The sequence below is a fragment of the Lonchura striata genome, chromosome 7 (assembly GCF_046129695.1).
Source record: "Lonchura striata isolate bLonStr1 chromosome 7, bLonStr1.mat, whole genome shotgun sequence".
NCBI lineage: Eukaryota > Metazoa > Chordata > Aves > Passeriformes > Estrildidae > Lonchura > Lonchura striata.
The window spans coordinates 24,708,519-24,729,919 of NC_134609.1; the positions used below are offsets into that span (position 1 = coordinate 24,708,519).

Genomic DNA, 21,401 nt, shown 5'->3' on the forward strand with positions numbered 1-21,401 from the left:
AAAGAAAATGAGATTTCCTTAAGGGCTTAATTCAATACATAGAAAAATAGGTATTTTTTAGAAGAGTTATCAGGCACTCTGAAGTGTTAACAGCTATTTGGAAATTCACTGCTGACAGTTATCCAAAATGCATATATAACTGCAAACCAGGAGTTCCAATTCTGGAAAATTCTGTCTTATGTAGTGACCCAATATGTTTCCTACAAGAACCAAGTTTGTTCAATAATGTAGATGTTCAATAGTTTAAGTTTTTCCATATTACCTGCTCCATTCGAAAGGCCATCTCTTTATGCAATTGCTGAATAGTATTTTTGGCTGCTGCATCTTGAGTTACAAGTCTGTCTTTGCTAGCTTTCACTTCTTTATTAAGCTCTTCTATTCTTGCTTCCAGCTAAAATACAACATCACAATATAATTATAGGGAAAATAACTCTTTGATCACGTTTTATACAGGCAGGCCTATTTCACACAAAATTAGATGCTTCAACAAATATTTACCTGTATTTTACGCTTGTCAGGCTGCAACCACCCATATCAACATCTAGCTTAGTATGACTAGCAAAGGCATGAAAGATGTCAATTCTCATCTTCAGTGAGAGTGAAGATGCCTCAAGTCAAGTAAAACACTAGGCACAGTAATTTACTACACAAAATAATGGACTGACAGCAAGTCAGAGAGCTGCCAGAGAAGAGGTGGCTACTCTCTGAGGTTGCTTCACCTTCCATCCTTTTGTTCCTATCCTTGTGACATATCCTTCACCATGCCAGCAAAGCAGTCATGCATCCATACTGAAATGGACTGGAAATTAATTCATTAAAAAAAATCACTCAGAAAATAAAGATGAGCTTAGTCATCATGCTGGCACTTTTTTTAGCCATCTAGTGAACCAAGTCAGAGACCTGATCCAGCTGAAGAATAATCCCCAGTGATAACTGGAACACTTCCCAGAATGTGCTCCCTGCCAAATCATGCAAGTCCAGGAGGAGCAGCGTGGTGGCTGCAAAGGCTGTGACACTGCCCAAACCTTGTTCAAATTGTGCCTCATGACTCTCCTCTTGTCCCAAGGGAAAGCCAACTCACCCAGGTTGGGGGTTTTGTTTTCATTTGTTTGCTTTGTGGGAGAAGTGGCAGGATCCTAGGATCAGTACTGTAAATTCTGTGCGGTCCCAAGCTGCTGTGTAAGAGGCAAGAACCACCTAATTTGCTTTTGTTACCACACCATTACTTGACCACACTTTTTTCAGCTCTGCAAATTAACCATGTGACAAAGAAAAAGCTTCACATGTACAAGCAGGAAGGTACAGCTTGGAGCTGTGAGTGCAGCCAAGGTTTCATTTACATAAAATAACCATAAAGCACTAATACAGAAATTCCACAACAATCTTAACAAATGAAAAAATACAAGTGTTGCAATCTTAACAAATGAAAAAATACAAGTGTTGCAATGTCTCTTACAGCTCAGGTGCTATCAACAGCCATATAAAACTATTACAGTCTAGAGTATTTTCTGAAATCATTTGCAATCATGTAGTATGACAAGCACTCTCACAAATACTTTTTTTCAGAATGGAATAAAGCAATTACTGCATGATAGAGCTTCATGAAATCATACATGACTCATGACAGAGCCATCAGGGAAATGAAGACAAGAAAGAATGAGGGAGCTGCTCATACTGGTTTATTCAGGCACAAGCAATTCCAATTTGTAGCCTATAAATAACACTTTTGAGTCACATCATGCATTTGCAAATATTCTCAGAAATCAGCCATGAATATATGAATACAGTATATGAATATATGCCTGTAGAACACTTCAAGCCTGACACTCTGCTCTGTGAACAGATTTTTGTGTAATGCAGACACCAACAAAGAAACCTGGCAACCAGTATACTCACCAGCACTTGGACAAACAGAAATTAGTATTTCAAATGTTTCTCTTGCCAGATTTCCAAGATATAACCTGTAATCAGTTTATAAAGCTGGCCAGCCAGCTGCAGGGACATCAGCAGACAGCTGATTACAGCCAAGCAGTGGCACCTGGTGTGAAACCTTTTCCTCCCACACTAAAACCAGCTGCCACCATGCACACACCATGGTCCTCCTTGGCCTGCTGTGGTTCTAACACACCCCTGAGAAAAGGCCTCCATTGAGCACCTGCTAAATACAGCAGAGACTTCCAGATACAGAACACTTAAGAGATGGGAATCCAGAAAGTCAGTTTATCCAAAATCACTAAAGGCTTTTAGACAATTTCTTGGAATACAACAGTAGATTTATCCTCTTAAGAAGCTTAGGATAAGAAGCATGGGAATCAACAGTGGCAACAGTGACATTATGCACAGATGAAATACTAACCAGCACTTCTGTTTTGTTATCTGTACCTGTTTAATAATGCTGAGGTGCTGCTTTTCTGTTTCCGTTCGTTTTTTCAATTCATCTTTTAAGTTGTCCTTTTCTGAGCAAATTTCTAAAATCAGTTCCTGATGCTTTTTATTTTCTTTAATCAATCTGTATAGAAAAAAAATTAAAACCAAGGTACATCGGTAATGGGGTTTTTTGGTTGCTTGTTTTCAATCTCGAGATACATGGTTTTTGTGCATCGATCTGCAAATTTTATTGGAAGCCAGAAACCCTAAAAAAATCCATGAAAGCCTTACAAGAAAAAAAAAAAAGAAGAATGTTGTACATGTGGAACTTACTCCAAAACAGCAAGCAGCAACCTCCTTGTGAGGAAAGTGCTTGTTTCCAGCATTTTAGGGTTGTTGTGGTCCATAATGACATGGGACATTTGGTAACCCTATGAAACTGTAAATGCTACTAATTTTAAGGTAATGTAATATAGTAACTTCCAGTCAGATAGTCTCACCGGTCATTTGTCTGAAAACACAGGTATTTTATTAATTTCATGGATTTCTCAGAGTACCCATGAAGTTCACAACCTGGAAAGAAAAAGAATCCTGATTTTTTAAGTCCTAACTAGGTATTCAAGCCCATGCTCCTTATAAAGTTCAATTTTTAGCAACAGCTCCAGTTCAGTTGTTTGAAGCTAACTCAGACCTAGTTTGACATTCTAACATAAAACTCAAGAGAAGTTACATTGTCAGAACTGCTGAATGAACAGTCTCACATGTATTTACATGTTTGCAGATAATATTACATGGTGGGTATTCTAAGCCACTAAATGCATTAATCTGTGGGAGAGAAGCAAAAGGTAATTATCCCTTTATCCCCTCTCCTTTGTAGAAAAAAAATCTCTGAACAAACTAGTTTCCTAAATTAAAAGAAATTCAAAATCATCAATTATGGAGCGCTTAGCACTTGTGATCTGTTTTTTAATCTATTAATGAATATTCCAGGATTACAAATTCTTAATTCGTGCCACAGCTGCTGACATATATATTTAGATCTGTTCACAGGAGACAGATGGGCTATTTCCAGAACAATGTTACAAGAAATTCTGCTGATTATCAAGTAAGGAACAAAACAAACACAACCCAGAATACCCTTTGGACCAAACATAAAATGTTCCACAGCAGTTTGACACTCTTGAGGTGAGTTCCCAAGTGTCAAATGGGTGCAACTGGCCAAAAGAAAGAGACATGTTTTTCATAAAGCGTTTTGTATGTATATATACCATACAACATATAAAAACACTTGTCTCTGAGGAAGTAATTGGTCCATGGCTGAAAACACTGTCCTGCCTCTGAGTTTACCATGGGTAAGTAAAACTCTTTACCTCATGATCTCCTGGAATCGCCTCGCTCTACACACCCACTCCTTCAGATTCCCACCACTCCTCTGTAACTCCTGAATGTCTAACTGTGCATTCTCCAGCTTTCCTGCCATCAGCTGACTTTCCTCACATGGATGGCTTCTGTCAGAGGTTAACTGGTGATGCAAGAGAATACTTTCCCTACTGAGACTCTCTCCCCCTGTCTGCTTTCCCTTCCTTTGATGTCCTCCTATATCATGGTATTGGAGAGCCTTATATGAAAAGCAGGACTCTCATTTCCAGCTCTGCAAAAAGGAATACATATCAAGTTAGAGGCTACATTTTGTTAGCAAAAAACATTTCTAAAGAGGCAACAGAGTATTAAGCACCAAGTAAGGAATCAAGAAATCAAGCAAGAAACTGGCTTTTGAGGAACATAAATAATCATGTTGAATACTGCCTGGTAGAACTGTTAAGCCCAGCTAATTACAACAACACTTATAAGCCATGCATTTCAGAAGTCTTCCTATAAAATGTGCAGAGTAGTTTATCTACATATGCTACTTCCAACTCAAACAATACTCTCATCTGATTAACAACTTTGCTGGATGACGACAGGAGACTGAATACTACTGGAAAAAGAAACAAGCAATTCTGAATATAAATAAAATGCCCATTGTGGGAGTTAGTACTTTCAAAGATTTATTTCTCCAGACACATATGGACTGAATGAATCCTGGACTATTTTTAAATCATCATTACTGCTGCAGTATTTAGTAATTCTAGACATTGGCAAGCTATTCAATGACACAGTTGGCTATTCAGTTCCTGCCAAATCCTTCAAGAATTCAGACATCTAAGCACACAATTTTATTTACAAGCACATACCACGACTAAAAATTATTCCTTGCTTAAAAACAATTAAAAAAAAATCTCATTAACTACTCTCATACCAACTTGAGACAACTTGCTTCATACCATAATGTTGTATGCAGGTGCACACAACATGCAGCCAAAATTGGTCAGCACAAACTTCCAACTGTGAAGCACATACACAAATACTCACTTTGTAATAGTTTGTTCTTGCTGTAGGTATTTATCTTGTACACATTTTTCAAACATAGCCAAGGCATGTTCACCCTTCTGCACACCATTGGGGAGCTTTGGTTCTTTTGAAAAATCTGTGGATAACAGTTCAGATTCTATTTCCTTTAGCAAATCCTCCTGTGAGGAAGTCTGATGTATTGTGGAAATAAGTTTCTTTGTGCAGTCTGTGTCATAAGGGCTTTCTGAATAGATTTTATCACCTGACTTTTTCACCAAGTCAGACTCCTCCCTTAGATCCTGTAATATTTCCATTAATGATTGCTCTGTCTGGTTAGTTTTCAGATCATGTCGTTCCAGGTCTTCACTAGGTAGATGTTCTAGTTTTGTGGAGCCTTCTGCCTTTGTTTCACAGTAGGCATTGGCAGAGGAGTCTGTTCCTCCACACTGCTGCTGTCCTTCTGCTGGGGCCCCCCTGCTGCTGGTGCTGACAGCTGCTGCATCCTGATCCGAGGGCAGGGAACTCGAGTCCCTCTCCAAGACACCAGCATCACTTCCAGTGCAACTGATGCTTGGGCACTCCTCCATTCCAGGTGTTTTATCAGCCTTCTCATTATCTGGGGACTTGAAAGAGGCATCATCTGACAGATTGACTGGCTCCAGTGTGCTCTGCATTTCTGGTAAATATTCCTCCATAATCTTCCTTTGCAAATCTAGATGGAGAATTCATATTACAACATATTATATACAATATCAAAAGAGATAGAGATAGGGGAAATAAAGGCTACTACGAAGCAAAATTCAAAATGTAAAAATATTTAGACACGTTATACAGAGCTTGTTGATCTTTTAGCCCAATCTTTAAACAATGCTCCAATACAAGTTTTTCTAAGAGAAGGTGAGAAATCGGGGATAGGCAAACAGGAAGCAGTGAGACAGCAAATGCCAAGACAATAAAAAAGCAGAACTTTTTAGAATTAGTAATTCTACCATTTAAATCCACAAAAATTCCAAGCAGTCACTTCTAAAAAATACTTCATGACAATAAATAACCCAAAAAGATTAAGCATATAGGGTCTTACAGCTTTCACTTCCTTATACTTGATTTGAAAGCAACAGTATGTCTTGACTTACTCATTTTTACAACATAGGGTGACTCCCTGGTTCAGCCAGAATAACCAATTTCCTCAGTGTCATGTCCTCACTGAATATCCATACAGCAAAATGCATCTGTACCCAGGAAACTAAGGGAAGGGGCTGGAGGAGGATGGGGGTGAGATTCTCTTTTCCCATCTGTTTTCAAGCAACCAAAATCCCCTGTGGAAGAGCACAGATGGTCTGTGGCAGATCTGCTCTCTCAAACAGTAGCTTGCAGAGCAAGGACTTGAAAAGCTCAGTAGAAGCTCTCTAGAAGGACACCACAGTGAGATCCAAACAGCCAGAATAACTCTGGAAGAGCCTGGGTATAATACTTTTTTACTTATAATACTTTTTCAGGAATCCCAAATGGTCCAATATCTGAAAAGACTACTGGCATTTTTAGCAAGCATAGGAAGCCCTTATTTCCATTAGGAGAAATTCATTACAGCAGTCTTAACTTTTATATGCAACCCTATCCTCCTACACTGGATAATTTAGGCTATTTATAAACAAGGCAAACTTTTCATTTATAAATTCAACTGTGCTATTCCAAGAGCTATCTCAAAGGAAGTGCTTACTTGTCACATCAAATTTGTTTCCATCCTTGCTTTCTGACTTGTTCAGCTCTCCCTTACACAGCCAGACCATCTGAGCCCCTCAGGTACTTGCTCCATGCTCCTGCCTTTGCCTCAGCCTGAAAGGAAACCCTTTGTGCTATTTGGCTTCACTCCACACCCCCAGAGTTCTGCCTTATTAACCAACACCCTCCTGAGGCTCACACTGTTAAAACAGAAGGGTTGATGAATCCCATTGGGCCTGCCACCAATTGCTACCACTGTCACCTTTCACTGTTAGACACAAGAAGCAGCTCCAGCCCAGCTCTTTCTACCAGGAAATACCATCCCATAAAATACCTCCCACAAGAACCTGAAATCTACAGCTGGGTTACAGCTGGCATTTAATCAACAAGAGAGAAGCACATGGAAAACTGAGCATTCAGGTGAGCGTAGGGAAGGGAACATATCACAACTGCACAAGAGTCACAAATCAGCAAATGAGAATCACACATTTTTTTAAGGAACAAACTAACAACTTTTCCTTTTCTGGTTTCCAAGGAAAAAAATCCCCAATGCTACAGCCTCTAACCCAGGAACCAGAACACAAGTGGGAAGGGAGGGGTACAAATGAGCACAGAGATGGGGAATTAGAGAGTCTGTACAATGTGACAAGGACTGCCCATTCTACAAACTGATGTTCTCCAGTATTATTAAAATTCCTGATTACCCTTTGCTTCAAAAGATTTGTTTAGGTCAACACTGGAACCAGCAAATCCCACCACTTGGTTTGTGCAGTCCAAACAAATGCTCTATTGGAACCCATCTATCCTTTAATAACATCTGCTAGTAAGGAAAGTTCAAAATGTACTACTATAATTCTCAAACAAAACAAACCCAAGTGACAGTCTCAATGTGAAAGAAAAAATGAACATAACTTCAAGAAAAGCTATTCAGTTTGACAGTCGCAGAACACATTAGTTCCTACTTAATTTAAATGCTGTTAAAAACCAGTGCTTTCAGACTAGTGCACTTTCAACAATCAATAACTGTAAGATAATTTGCCAATTATGCAGCTAAGACAGAAGAAAAATGCACCTCCTAGTATCTGTTACCTCTTGTCAAAAGAAGTTTATAATCCACACACTCAGCTGTAAAAGATACTGTATTAGCATAAAGCTGAGGAAGCTCCAGTAGTTACTCTAGTCAAAGTTCTTGATAATGCTTCCTCTGAAATGATCAGAGTGGTTTTTTTACCTCATTTTAAGCCTTTTTAAAAGTACCTCCTGAAGCATCACGGAACATCCCAAAATGTGCAGTTGTTTGATATACTACTGCCTCAAACCTGCTTATGACTGCTCAGCTGCTGCAGTTCACCTTTACTACAAGAAAGGGAGTGGTAAAATTGGATAAATGAACTTCCATGTTGGTTGTTACACATAAAAATGCCCAGTCCAGTCAGCAAACTGGAGGGTATTTATCTCCATATGGAAGCAACAAGTGAAAAATACAGCCATGTTAAGAGTACATTAGGAAGGTCACAAAGTTTTCTTTTTATTGTGCTACTTCCTTCTGTAAATAATACTGTGAATTACTATTACAAAGACTAATCTACAATTATTTGCAAAACTCCGTCACAGAGAAAAAAAAGCCACTGACTCCATATCCATAATAACTTAGTTATTATTAATCATATAATAAAGTGTAGGTTTTTTATCAAACACACAAGGAAATCTGAGTAGTGATTATACAAATCAGTTAAAGCATGAAAATTAAATTATGATGATTCAGTGTTCCCTGCAGTTGTACTTTAATTTTCAGTGGTACCTAGAATGTAATTTACCACATTTAAGTTCACAGTCTTTATGATTCCAGTACACTGGATTTAGCCTTATCTGCCCAAATCTACGTGCACCTATCTGCACCTGTTCATGACATACATAGATTTTTTTCCCCCTACCGTCAATGAATAATATTAGCTTTTATATTCTAATTACTAACTCTTAAACAGAAATTAAATAATTGATCACAGGATCACAGTTTATTTTCGCACCAGACATGTGCAGACAAAGAATTCATTTGGAGGAGCTGGCAGTGCAAATTTGTATTGATATTCAAACAACTCTTGAATATTCAAAGTTTGTTCTGCCTACCTCAGGCAACTGAATATAACAGCTACTTCCTATATAATGCCAGAGATAGAAAATTGCAGTGATGTCATTAAAGAAAAGGCTCATGGTTTCTAGGCAAAATATTTTCTGTGACAAAACAATCAATCAACTTAGCAGTAGCCAGTTGAGATGAAACATGCTAGTATTTGACTATTAACATCAAACATACAAATCCATCAAGCTCCAGATAATATTTGGACACTACCTGATATGAGCTCCATACCTTCCCAGGTTTAATATCCATCTTGTATTACCCTACTCATCCTTACAAACTACTTTTTCAAAATCAGGGATATACTAAGATTATGTATACTGCATTAAGGAAACAAAATAGTTTAGTGCCTCTTATGATGTTTTCAGAAGGCATCAAAAACTATCAAAAAAGACAAATCTTGACTAAAACAAGTGAACTGGTTTATGTAATGATATGCTTAAACATCAAACAAGAACAGTGTGTTGAGTGACAGCAAAGTGCTGGGTTCTTGCACTGTTTTGCAAAGTTTCTACCTTCAACCACCTGCTCTGCTCCTTCCTTTAGGCCTGATGATCATCTTGTCAACAGGGCAGAAGTAATGAAATGTAAGTCTCTGAAATGTAAGTTCCTCTGCTGCCTGTGTCACAGAACCAGAATTCTCAAAGCAGCACTCAGAGTGGCCCAGCCCAAGCCTGCTTGCCCACATGCCATGAATGACTGCATCCATCTAGGGCAGCATGTGCAAAGCTGTCACTGCCCTGTGACAGGACTCTGCCTGACTGGACTCGTGTAGCTAGTCTGACCAGCTGTCCTCCTCTGTTTTACAGCTCACAATTAGTCTGACAAACACGTCTTTCCCATGCTCCTGCTCCACAGCAGAGGAGGCAGCTGGCTGTGTTTTCCCCCAACACAGTGACACAAAGCCATGCAAGTGGAAATGCATCAATTCAGATCCTGGTGATGAGCGCAGCAGGAATAAGGAACAGGAGCACAGCTCAGCCACAAAAACATCTCCCTATACATGAGAATACAGGCAAGTTGTACCCTTCAAAACCAAAACAGCCTTTTTTTTTAAACAATTGTTTTTTCTCATCACAGACATGTTCCTCAAAGATGCAAAGAGCATACATACTTTTCATCATTATTCACAAAACTAAGTTTAAATCTGCATCAGCACAGATGATCTCCCAAGTGCCAATGTAACATCTGAAATAAGTAGTTAAATAGCTGGTGCAGGACACACAACATTGACTACTGGCAAGGATTACAACCATCTATCAGACTAATTAAACTAAGATGTGCTTATCTGCTAAACTGCTGAGAGCACAACTGACTGGAATCAGAGGCAGGGAGCAGAGAGCCTGCCAATGGAGTGTGTGAACAGCACACCAGCTTTTGAACACAAATGTCTCCCAGGTAGGCAGGGAATACAAAGACTCAGGAAATAGCAATTGTTTATTTCACTTTCTGTTACACAACAGAAATGTCTTCTATTAACTGCTAATCAAATTATAAAAATAAGAACAAATATGACAACGAGTCATTTAAGCTCTTCAAGGAAGTATCTGACACAATGTGAGTATTGATTATCCTGGGAGAACATCAAAAATCTCAATACACTCTCCTGTAAAATGCCAACAAAAGGAAAAAAAAAAAAATTCCTGCAGCTACCTTCAGCAGCAGTCCAGAGAAGCTTATGCTGCAACATCAAATTCTCACTTCAGAGTCCATCCAGTGGCACAAAGAAAAGCAGTTTCTGTAACACTCAGTCCTCCTCTTTTCTTGCTGAAAGTATTTACACTCCTAACTTTTTAAGGAAGCTGTTGCCACCCTCATCCCTTGGCTGCTCATTCACTGTACTGGTTAAAAATCTTTCCTACCATGGCAGTACTGCTAATTTTAATTAGGAACACCACATTTCCTAGCTCTAGCCTGCTATCCAGTGAGTACAGGCACATGCTGAGGCTCTGGTATGTTTGAATTCAATATCATGCCATTTCAAGCTGATTGTCTTTTCAATCACCTTACTGAATGCAGACGTGACTCTTTCAAATCCCTGACTACAAAGGCCTTTCCTAAGCAGATGCACTACTAAAGCTAGAATTTAATTTCATAAAATAGATAGAATTTGACCCAAACTCTCAATACTTGAATTGTAAATATTCAAGAAGGAGGAAATTACTTTGTTTCAGACAATTTCAAAACACATGTGAGATCAAAGCTAAAAAAACACATTAAATTATAACTATAGGAAACTTTCACTGAGGTGTGGCTGTCTAGAAGACTTCACTAACAACAAGGGAAAAAAAGAAAGCGTACCTTGTCACCTAGAAACTATCACAATGGGATTCTTTACAACAAACAGATTAAAGAATGACAGAAATGTGTGCCAGGGGTGGTTCTGTAAGCAGACTTAAGGTCAAGGCCCTGAGAAACAAAAATCACTGCTTCAAGAGGAAAAATATATATATTTACACCTCAATGCCTAAAAATACTGCAGAGAGAGAAGGGCAAAAAAGAGCAAGAAGGAATAATGCTTCACAGGTGTGTGCACATATAAAACCTTGTTCAACCCAGGCTTGAAATCAAAGTGAAGAGCTTTGAGATAAGTGATTCTGAGGTACAAATCCCTCTCAAAGGGGAGTAACAAAAACTTAATACAGCAAATGCAGTTTACTGGACGCTAGACACATTCAACTGCACATTACGTAACACAATGGCCAGTAGCAGTCAATTATTTTAGCTCCTTTCAACAAGAAAGGATTTTGCATCATCTTTGGGCAGATGTTTTCCACTCCTGGCTGTGTTTGGGAATCGTCTACTCTCCAGAAAAAGTAGAAATGCAATCCACAAAATTGTGAAAAAGCATTTCCACACCAGCTCAGACCATATATGCTCTTTACCGCTGGATTTGTAAAAAGCATCCAGACAGGTTTAATAGGATATGAATTAAGTTCATTTTTAAACAGAAATACAGGTAGCTTTCCTCTTTCCATTTCATATCAGCCACAGGAGAGTACTCAAATTTAGTAATGGACTAAAGTGTCAAAACTACTCAGAGCTGCCATAGAGCTGTGATGCATTTCAGAGAGCAGGTGGGGGACAAGGAAAGGAGTGATGCTCCAGCAGTCACAGGCAGGTGACTCCAACACTCAGCAGTGTCCAAAGTACCACAGCCTAGCAAGCAGCTCAGTGCCAGAAAAACCTGGTGAGACCAACACAAGCAGCCCAAGTTCCCAGAAGTCCTTACTGCTCTTATACTGATGTCACCTCAGGACTTAAGAGTCACTTTGTCACTGCAGTGTGTACTGTAAACTTGCTAAGTTTACACTGCACACCTCTAAACAAAGTCCATGTATTTACAAGAAAAACCTATCTTGAAAATAAGGCCCTTGAAATTGCTTCAGAGCAATTCTCTTCATACTGTAATTTGCGATCCATACTTCCTGGTTCTTTGTCAAGAATTGGATGATAAATCACAAAATTGCTGCTGTTACTCTTTATTTTGTTTTCCAAGATGGTACATTCTGAAGGTAAGTTCCAACGGAAATTAATAATAAAAATCCAAGCAAACATCCTTAAGCAGTAGTCCCTTCAAATGCTCTGTAACACTCACTATCCTTCCATATCGGCCCTGGTTCCTGAACTCTGCAGTTCAGGTGTAGTGTCCAGTGGCAGCAAGCAGGAGAAGGGATGCTTGTCCTTTGGAGACTTTCTTAAGGAGACAGCTAGAAAAGGGGTTTATTCTTAACATTCTCAGGCTCCCCAGTGACAGCAAATAAAGATTTATTTTCCCTAATACCACACCAAAACATTGGGCAGCAATACACAGCTCAAATAACCAGCTGTCTGTCCCAAGCACTGTTACTGCTCTCTGTAACACATTCCAACTGATTTTACAAACATCTCTGCTCTTCTGTATCCTTCTCTCCAACTCAACTAAAAATGCCTGTTTATGGGTTTACAGAGATTTTTGTTTGCCAGCTGATCCAAATGTTGTGGCAGCAAGAAGGGTAAAAATAGCTCCATTTTGATACTGAAGGTGTTGGATGCAGACATCTGTGAATCACTCCAGTTTTAGCAGAAATGAATTTAGGAAAGCAGACATACAGCTTGCCTACATACACAGAAAGTTGTGAGGTTTCTCTCTGCACAGCCCAGTACTAGACTAACAGCAAATTCTACAGCCCAGCTAAACCAGGTAGAAATGTAATGCTTTCACAATGACTGCCCTGTTTGTTCACCTGCAATACTTCAGAAACCAAAGTAGAGCACTGAAGCACCTGAAACTGTAGCTGGTCTAAAGAGATACCAGGAACTGTTCACTTTTATTACTCTGGCTTTCTAACAGCCCTCCAGTCAAGAGGCCTGTTCACTGATATGTGCGATATCTGAAAAAAGAAATACTTTTAACTTAGCTGTACAATCTTTCAAAGATTTTGCAATAATAAAATAACAAAGGTTAAAAAGCCTTACACCAAAAGGCAAGTAAAAAACTCCAAACTACCAGCTATATTTAGAACTGGGAGTTGTGGAAGATAGATTTTGTTTTTATTTTTTTTTTACAATGAAAAGTATTATCCTCATAAAAATCTTAACTACAAAGCAAATAATGACTTTTTTTCCTGTATCACCCAATAGCAAATTAAAATGCAGTCATGTGAATTTGCAAGAGGAAATTACGTGCATTTTACAGCGATTTTAAGATTCACACTTACACCTCAAGCCACATTGTAAATCACTCTCCCATTACTCCAGCCCTCCAGAGTTAAAGCTCTCAGCAACCTGCCCAGACACACCCATGGTCTGGACTCAGCTACAAATAAAATATCCACTGAGTCTTACAGTGTTCTGTGTCTTGACCTGTAAAAGCACTGAGCACAAGTAGTTCCTCATCTTAGCAACAACTTGGAGGTAAACTGAGACTTCAGCTCTTCTGCTGGAATGGAATCTAACATTCACTTCACATGCAAGCAGGAACGGACTTTTATTCAGTAATACTGAGCACTGTTTCAAAGCATACCTTTTTTCTGACGTGATTTTCAAAAATTCTTATAAGGGTCACAATACCCTAAACCTATCCTGAGATAGCAGTTTTACATTTAACCTTTGGAAGTTGTTATTCAACAAGAATTATGATCTTAAAAAGGAGGCTAGTATACATGCCAACCCAGAATCAATATATACTCCACCATTTAAACTACTCTGCCTCCTACTCACTCACATTAATGAATATATAATATTAAATTCCAATCCACTGATTGATTTTTTATACATGGTTCATTACACTCAAGAATCCAATCTTGGAAGCACCTCTCTTCATGTAAGCAGCTACTGAAGCTCATGAAGCAAATATAAATACATAATTTTACCAAAAGCACATTTAACATTTATAGTGCAATAATAGGTTGGTTGTTTTCCCAATCACTGCACTAGAGACTAAAGGCTCTGCTAAAGAGATTTTTTTACACTGCCTTACATTTCCACTCATGCATCCATGAAATGAAGTGTCATATGACTGAAATGTCAACAATCAAAAGACTGAAATGTCAACAATCAGAAGACTTTCATGATAAAACTCCGATGCTCATCAGAAGACCCCAGCAAAAGCTGCACATGAGCACCATTTGCACAGTTCAGTTACAGATCCACTTCCCTCTTGCAGGTTCCTGAGCAACAAAAAGAGTACAAGTGCTTTAGCCAGTTCAATTGCAAATTCAAGAGTTAATGTGAGATGCAGTATAATCCAGTCTAACACCAGAGATGGACTTTGTATTTCAAAGACTTAACTAGGATTTATTGGCTGAAGAATACTGAAGAGAATAATGATTTGTAGAGTTTTCTTGACAAGTCACACACATATGAAGCAACCAGCAACCCAATGTAAAAAACCTTCACAAATGCCCCAGCATTTATTAGAAAGAACAAAATTTGCTTTAACAGTTTGTTCCACAAAGTTCCCTTTGTCTCCTTTAGCTATCATATTATAAAATATTCCATTAGCTATAATATTATAAAATATTCCATTAGAAACATAATCTTAGATGAATCACAACAGAAAAATAAAGTATTTTCTATTATCTTTAAAGACATTTTCCTAAGCCAGAGATATTAAAGTAACCATTAACAGCCAGACATCTGTTAGAATCCATTGCCATTTTAATTCCATTTCCAACCTATTACACTCAGGTAAGAAATGAACCTGTTAGACAGTTTATGTGCCACCATGTGTATAATGACAACCCAAAAAGATTGCTGAAGAATAACTCTGGGGCATGAAAGCATTTCTAGCTTCTTACAGTTGTGTTGTTTATTGCAAAACCCAAAATGCCTCTCTTCAAGAATTTTTCACATCTTTATTATACAATAATCATTACTTAAGCAAATTAAAATGCTTTTCCAAGTCAGTACCAACTTGTCATTTCATCAGAACTCTTGGCAAGAATTTTACATGATAATCAGAGTAAAAACAAAATTGAAGAGAAATTTTATAGCTTGTTTTAGCTCACTGTAATCCTAATAATACTTTTACCTAAACTAAACTGGACAGACTGACTACACCTTTCTACTTGTTGGGTGAAGTTTTTGGTTTCTCTTTCCTAAGGCTACTTTTTCCATAGCTACTGTCTACCAGTCAACACAGTGATCAGCAAAACACATTTTCCTGTTGTTTCCAGTTAATACCCAGCTTACCTGTGTTTTGCATGGTATCTTTCACAAGAACTCTGTCACAAATGGCTTTCTCGGACTAAGCTTTACATAACCAGGTAACACTGCAAAACACTGAAGCTCAAGTGCTAGAGATAACTGTTTTCAACTGAAGTTTGTTTTAAAAAAAAGGATTCTGCTAAGGAAGTTCTGGTTTACATAAGATACAAAATGCAGCTCTGCTGTATAGCAGCTGTGTAGAGACAAAACAAAGATTTGAACTAAATTGAAAGGGACTGGGGTAAAAAGATCCAAAAAACCAGATATTTTACATAATCTAATGTGAGATTAATTTCAAACTTCTTCTGGCTTCAGGTTTATGTATTTGCTTACAATTCTACGTCCAGCATTAATCAGAGCAGCAAGCCACCCAGGTTATGAAACACACTAAAAGGAGATGAACTGAACTGGACAACATCACACAGCCTACGAAAAAGACAGAATTTTTAAGCTAAAGAAGATATTATGCTGACCACCACTGCTTGTACTCTATACAAAAAAGAGGATGGCTACAAGGTCTCACATTCTCAGCCATCCTGTATTTACAGACATCACATATAGGAAGTAAAAGAAACATGCCAGAGTCCCACCCACACTAGGTGTCCCAGTATTAATTCACTTTTGCCCAAATCAAATAGAAGTGAAAAGCTCGCTGTACACTGGGACATGAAGTCCTCCAGCCCAGGCAGAACTTGACACAGCTTCTGACTCAATTCACACAAATACTTGGATGTATGTGCTTGAAGAGAAAGAGTGGAACAGTGACTATACACAGTGGGTACTCACAGGATTTCCTTGCTTTTATCAGTTTAACACTTCAACTCAATTATTCTTCTCAGGTTCGTAATATGACTTCATTAAACACCATTGGCAGTGCCAAGGTGCAAAGCTCAGAATTTCTATCAATTCTTTGAACAGGAGACAAGTGCTTTAGAAGATAAGGTTTACTCAAACTTTGTATTTGCTTTCCTTTACTTATATCACAAGTTAGATAGTTGAACAGAAATGTACCATTCTTTCAAGGCAGCACCAGCTTTTCTGTCAAACTCACGCACATGGTTAATATTATGGTCATATTAACTCCATGTCTGGAGTCAACAGCACAACTCCAAAATGAAGTTCATCAGTTAAGGTTTAACAAGTGAGGCTGGATTTGCTCCCATCATAACACAAGTCATGAGGTACACCTTGAGAGTGTTATTTTTTTGTCATAGGAGCCTCAGCACTGGAAGCTCATAAACCAGGGGAAAACAAGACCTTAGCAACAGCATCCTTTTACCATGAGTATCACATGAGGCTTGGATACTTCAGGGTTTACACACAGACTTGCAATCTTTTGTGTGTCTTCAGCACATAACTCTTACTCCTCCAAGTCAATAAAATTAATCTCTACTTCAGCAACCAATGAGTGCAATGTCAGCAACAGCACTACTGACACCTTTCAGGTTTTAGCACCCTGCCTTTAGCTCTGCCTACAACACGGCCAGGAGCAGCTCTGTCCTTACTAGAACCCTGTTTGCATTCACCTTCTGACACTGATAACATCACCTGTGCAATGAAGAATGTCTTAAGGGAGGGGAAGAAATCAAATTTATGACTGAGTACACAGCCTGGACAAAGCACACATTCTGTGACAGCTCTTCTACACCTATAACAGAGCCATAACTCTTGTTCACACTACATAAGCCAGAGCTCTGGCAGACCTTCTTACAAACCTGTAGTGTCATGGCATTGGTAAGATATGGATCTTGGCATATTTGGCACTGGAGATTGCAGCATGTTTGCTTTCAATGGCTCTTTTCAAATGTTCTTTCCAGAACACATAAAAAGCTGTAAAATTCCAGCCATGGAATTACTGTCTGTATGGTCACTCCATATGAAAAACACCATTTGGGGGGATAGCAGAGTTCTACTCTTTTCAAACCTGACTTTCCTAGAGTTTCTCCAGTATCCCTGAAAACAAATAAGTAAACACTTCAATCCTTTAGGGTGTGAAAAAGTCAACTGTGAGGTCTGCAGAAGACTGACTTCTGTTAATTAATCTCAGAGACAGTATTATAGACAACATTATTACAGTATCAGTATTCCATGTACTTCTTTCAATTAGGGTCATGATTTTCCCCTCTATTCTGACATTGATTTCTTTCTGATGAGAATTTTTTTTTTTTTTACCCTCAATTTGAGGCAGCAGGTCTTGGACTAGAACTCAAAGGTAAGTATTATCCATGAGGCTATCCAATATTTCTTTGGCAATTGGAAAATAAGTTCAGAACAAGCCAACCCAGAACTAAGTACAGGATATTGCTTCCTGAAGCCCACATCTACTAATTTAGCATGCCTAATAACACGATTAAATTCAGAAACACATTGACTTTCTATGTTTCATAGCTCTTTTAAAAACTAGCTTCAGGAAATTCAGTATTAGATTCAGAAAGCATTAAGCAACAGAGCTGCTAATTAGAACCAAATTAACCACTCTCTGTATTTGGTTCCTCAGTCCTTTTCTCAATTTTGAAACAGCAAACCTCACAATGGCAACAGACACCTGCCAACAACTCCAAATTGAAGAGAAGGAGTGTGATCTTATAAAATGACAGGAAAATACTGTTTTAAAACCAGACAAGAACAGATGATTGAAGATTTCAGAAAGAGCAAGGCAATATACAACTACTTCTTTTTTTTTAATAAAACAAATGGTATTTCAAATGACATCTAACAGCCTCCTGAAACATCACCATACTTTCAATTTCTCATACCTCCAGAGCTTAACCATCTACTCCCTAAAGTAAAGTGCATAAGCATTCATAGCAGGCAGTGGTTAAATTTCCTTGCTCATATTGAAACACAGCTGTGGCTCACCGTTTCACCTATTTCTTGATAAAACAAAACATACTAGGACATCAGCCATACCTGGATTTTTAGTGTGTTCTGCTTGCAACGTTTTAACTTCTGAAAAGCAGTTCTGCAAGAAAATAAAGCAAAACAGCACTAAAGCTGGAATGCCATACTTGTCATCTTCACAGATCTCAATTCCCTAAGAAATCCTCTGCACAGAATCTCACGGGAAGTATACATGTATCAGACTCACCTGTGCAGACTATTTTCCGGGACAAGAGCCAAAATCTGCAAGCCTACATCATAATCATTTTGCTTTCTTTCAAAGTCTTTCTTTCAAACCTCGAAGGGCAGGCAGCTTTTATAAATACCATCCGCAAAAACAAGGACACGTACCGTACTGCAACACCACAGCCGGCTCTAAAAAATAACCTTCATAACAGCTGCTGGGCTTTGTTATGGAACCATTTACCCATCCAGCAAAGCCAACACGCAACCAGTGAGACAGCACAAGCTGATTAATAATACAGAAAAGAAAGCTGTCCAGAAACAAAGAGATGCGAGCCAGCACAGCAGCCTGCGCTGCCGGCTCGGAGGTCCTGACCGGGAAGGCGCTGCCGTGGCCGGACCTCAGCCCGGCCCGGCCGTCACCTCGCTCCCTCCGCCGCCTCTGCCAGCCCAGCGCCCGCAGCGGCACAGGGAGCGCCCCTCGGCACCCGGGGAATCCTGCCTGCCTTCCTGCCGTCCTTCCCCCGCCCCCGCGTTTATCCCCGCTGACAGTGAAGCGGATCGGCGTCCCCGCGGCGCCTCCCGGACCGCCGGGCAGCGCCCGTCCCGTCCCGTCCGGCCCGGCGCCCTCGGCCGCTCCGCGCCGGTCCCTCCAGTATCCCGTGCGGCTGGGGGACGCCGGCAGTGCCAAGGCACCGGCTCCGAGCATCCGCCCGCCCACTCCCCCGCCCGCCCTCGCCGCGGCTCGGCGCTCACCCGGTCGCTACGCGGGCGGCAGGAGCGGCGGCAGCGCGGCCATGGGGGCGCAGCGCGGTCCCGCTCCCCGCGGCCGCCCGGCCCGGCCCGGCGCGGCCCGGCGCGCTGACACATCAACAAAGATGGCGGCGGCGGGCGGGGCCCGGCGGCGGGGGCGGCACCGGAGCCCCGGCGGCGGGGCCGGCCCAGACCCGCGGCTCCCGCGGCTCCCGCGGCTCCGGCGGGCCCTGCGCTGCCGCTCTCCATGGGCCGGGGGCGGACGGGCCACCGCAGCAGCCGCCGGGACCAGCCGGTGACGCGGGTCCCGCCTCGCCGCCTCCCCTCGCCCTCGTGCTGCCGCCGCGTTCCCCCCCGCGCCGCCGACAGCCCGCGAAGCTGCGAGCGGCTGCATATATAGGACATAATGCCGCGGTATTAGAGCACTCGGCGCCAGGGGACACTTAGGGTGGACATTCGGAGGAATTCCTTCGCAGGAAGGGCGATCAGACACTGGAACGGACGGCCCGGGGAGGTGGTGGAGTCACCGTCCCTGAGGTGTTCGAGGAGAGCCTGGACGTGGCACTCGTGCCGTGGCGTTGGGTCACAGGCTGGACTCCATGCTCTCCCAGAAGTGTTTTCCAACCTAATTGATTCTGTGATTTCACACAAGATAATTTCAGGCATGCGTCTAAAAATTGTTTCAATCTGGATTTTTTTTTTTTTTCTTCTCATTTAAACGTGTGATTATATTAACAAGGGATCTCATGTCTGACATTCCATGGCACTGTCTAAACTCACAGCCCTGAGCAGCTGCTTTACAGAAGGGATTCTTCACCCCAGCAGTCTTCAGAGAGCTGGTTATGAACATTCCGCTTTTTGCAAGATCCAGTGCACAAGTAATGACAAATAGAATCTTCTCCCCTAAGTAAACAGCATCTCATGCTCCATAACCAACCCCGCCGCATTATGTCAAAACCCTCTGCACCTACATGCCATGCAAGAGTCAATCCAGTAATGTTAATAACAGCTTCACTTAGCACCTGCTGGGACTTCATTCCTTATTCTGACTGGATTAAAAAAAAAAAGTGAAAATGTTACTAGGCATCAAAAATCTGAACTGCATTTCAGTGCTGGGACCAGCAGTTTGTCAGTGGAACACAAAGCTATTTGGAATCTGGAGCATGGCATAAATGCTGGCAGGGTTTGAGAAGCTGAAAAGTCCTTGACAATAGTGTAAACACTATTTAGAAACAACTAAAAACATTAGTGTGTTATCAACATTGTTCTCATCCTAAATCCAAAGCACAGCTCTGTACCAGCTACTAGGATGAAAATTAACTCTATCCCAGCTGAAACCAGGACAAAACATTTTAACTGATCCTTAAGAACAACAGTGGGATATTAGAAAAAAAACAATCTGTAAACCTTTCAGTGTCATCATAACTATAAATCTTTCAATGTCCATTATTCTGGAAAAGATAATACTGCTTCAGGTAATTAAGCAATGTCCTAGCCATCACCTCTAAGCAGCAAACGAGTCAATCATATGTCTTTAAAAACATTAAGTTGAAAGCACAAATGGAAGTAGGTTGCAGAGAACACTCATGCCCTCAACTTTAACCTCCAAATAACACTTTAAAGGCAAGTGTCCAGCCCTTGCTTTGCTCAAATTATACTGTGCATTCCATCTTTCTAAAAATACATAAAAAATCAGGTGTGGAAAAGTGATAAGTAAAAATTGTTTCTTTTCAGAAAGCAGTGCCATGCAACACTTACTTCCTAATTGCCATGCAGCACAAGTCTAAGCTTTGCTTTCAGAAAGAGTTCTTTGCCACTACTGCTGCTGTTCTGCAGCTGAGCTGCAAAGTTCACACTGCTGCTCTGTAACACAGTCACTTCAGTGCCCAAATGCTTCTTTTCTTATTTGGTCTTCTGGTTATTCAAAGAAAAATGCAAAGACATCAGTATATTCTGGCCCCAGTCTTTTTAAGATTTGTACTTTTACCTTGCTGTACACTTTGTCTGCTTTTGCACTGATGTTACCTGTATGTGCATAGTGTGTTCCAACAGACCTGGCAGAATGTCATCTGATTTTTGCCTTTTATTCTGGGCATTTTTTTAGAGAAGGATTAAAATCAGGTTAAGAAAATGGAGCCTGGTTATTGGAGTTCTTCATTAAAGACAGAAGAAAAGGATTTTTTTTGTACTCAGCTGAACTCCCCATAGCTCTAGTCTCAGAACTGATGCTGGCAGTTCTGACTTTTGTTATACCTATGCTTAAACCACATTTTCATGTGAA

General features: G+C 40.3%; 1 protein-coding gene across 2 annotated transcripts in view; it reads right to left on the reverse strand.

Moving 5' to 3' along the window:
* CCDC186 (coiled-coil domain containing 186) overlaps nt 1-19,256 on the reverse strand; it is a 35,511-nt gene extending 16,255 nt beyond the window's left edge. The window contains exons 1-5 of one of the 2 annotated variants that reach the window (XM_021525950.2): nt 19,124-19,256; nt 18,215-18,266; nt 4,780-5,470; nt 2,383-2,509; nt 263-391 (exon numbers count right to left, since the gene is read on the reverse strand). In XM_021525950.2, the coding sequence (XP_021381625.2) occupies nt 263-391; nt 2,383-2,509; nt 4,780-5,470; nt 18,215-18,266; nt 19,124-19,237 (1,113 nt within the window). In that variant the 5' untranslated portion in view covers nt 19,238-19,256. The remainder of the gene's footprint in view (nt 1-262; nt 392-2,382; nt 2,510-4,779; nt 5,471-18,214; nt 18,267-19,123) is intronic. The other variant, XM_021525951.2, reaches the window with a different exon arrangement.
* Between the last annotated feature and the right edge of the window lie 2,145 nt (nt 19,257-21,401).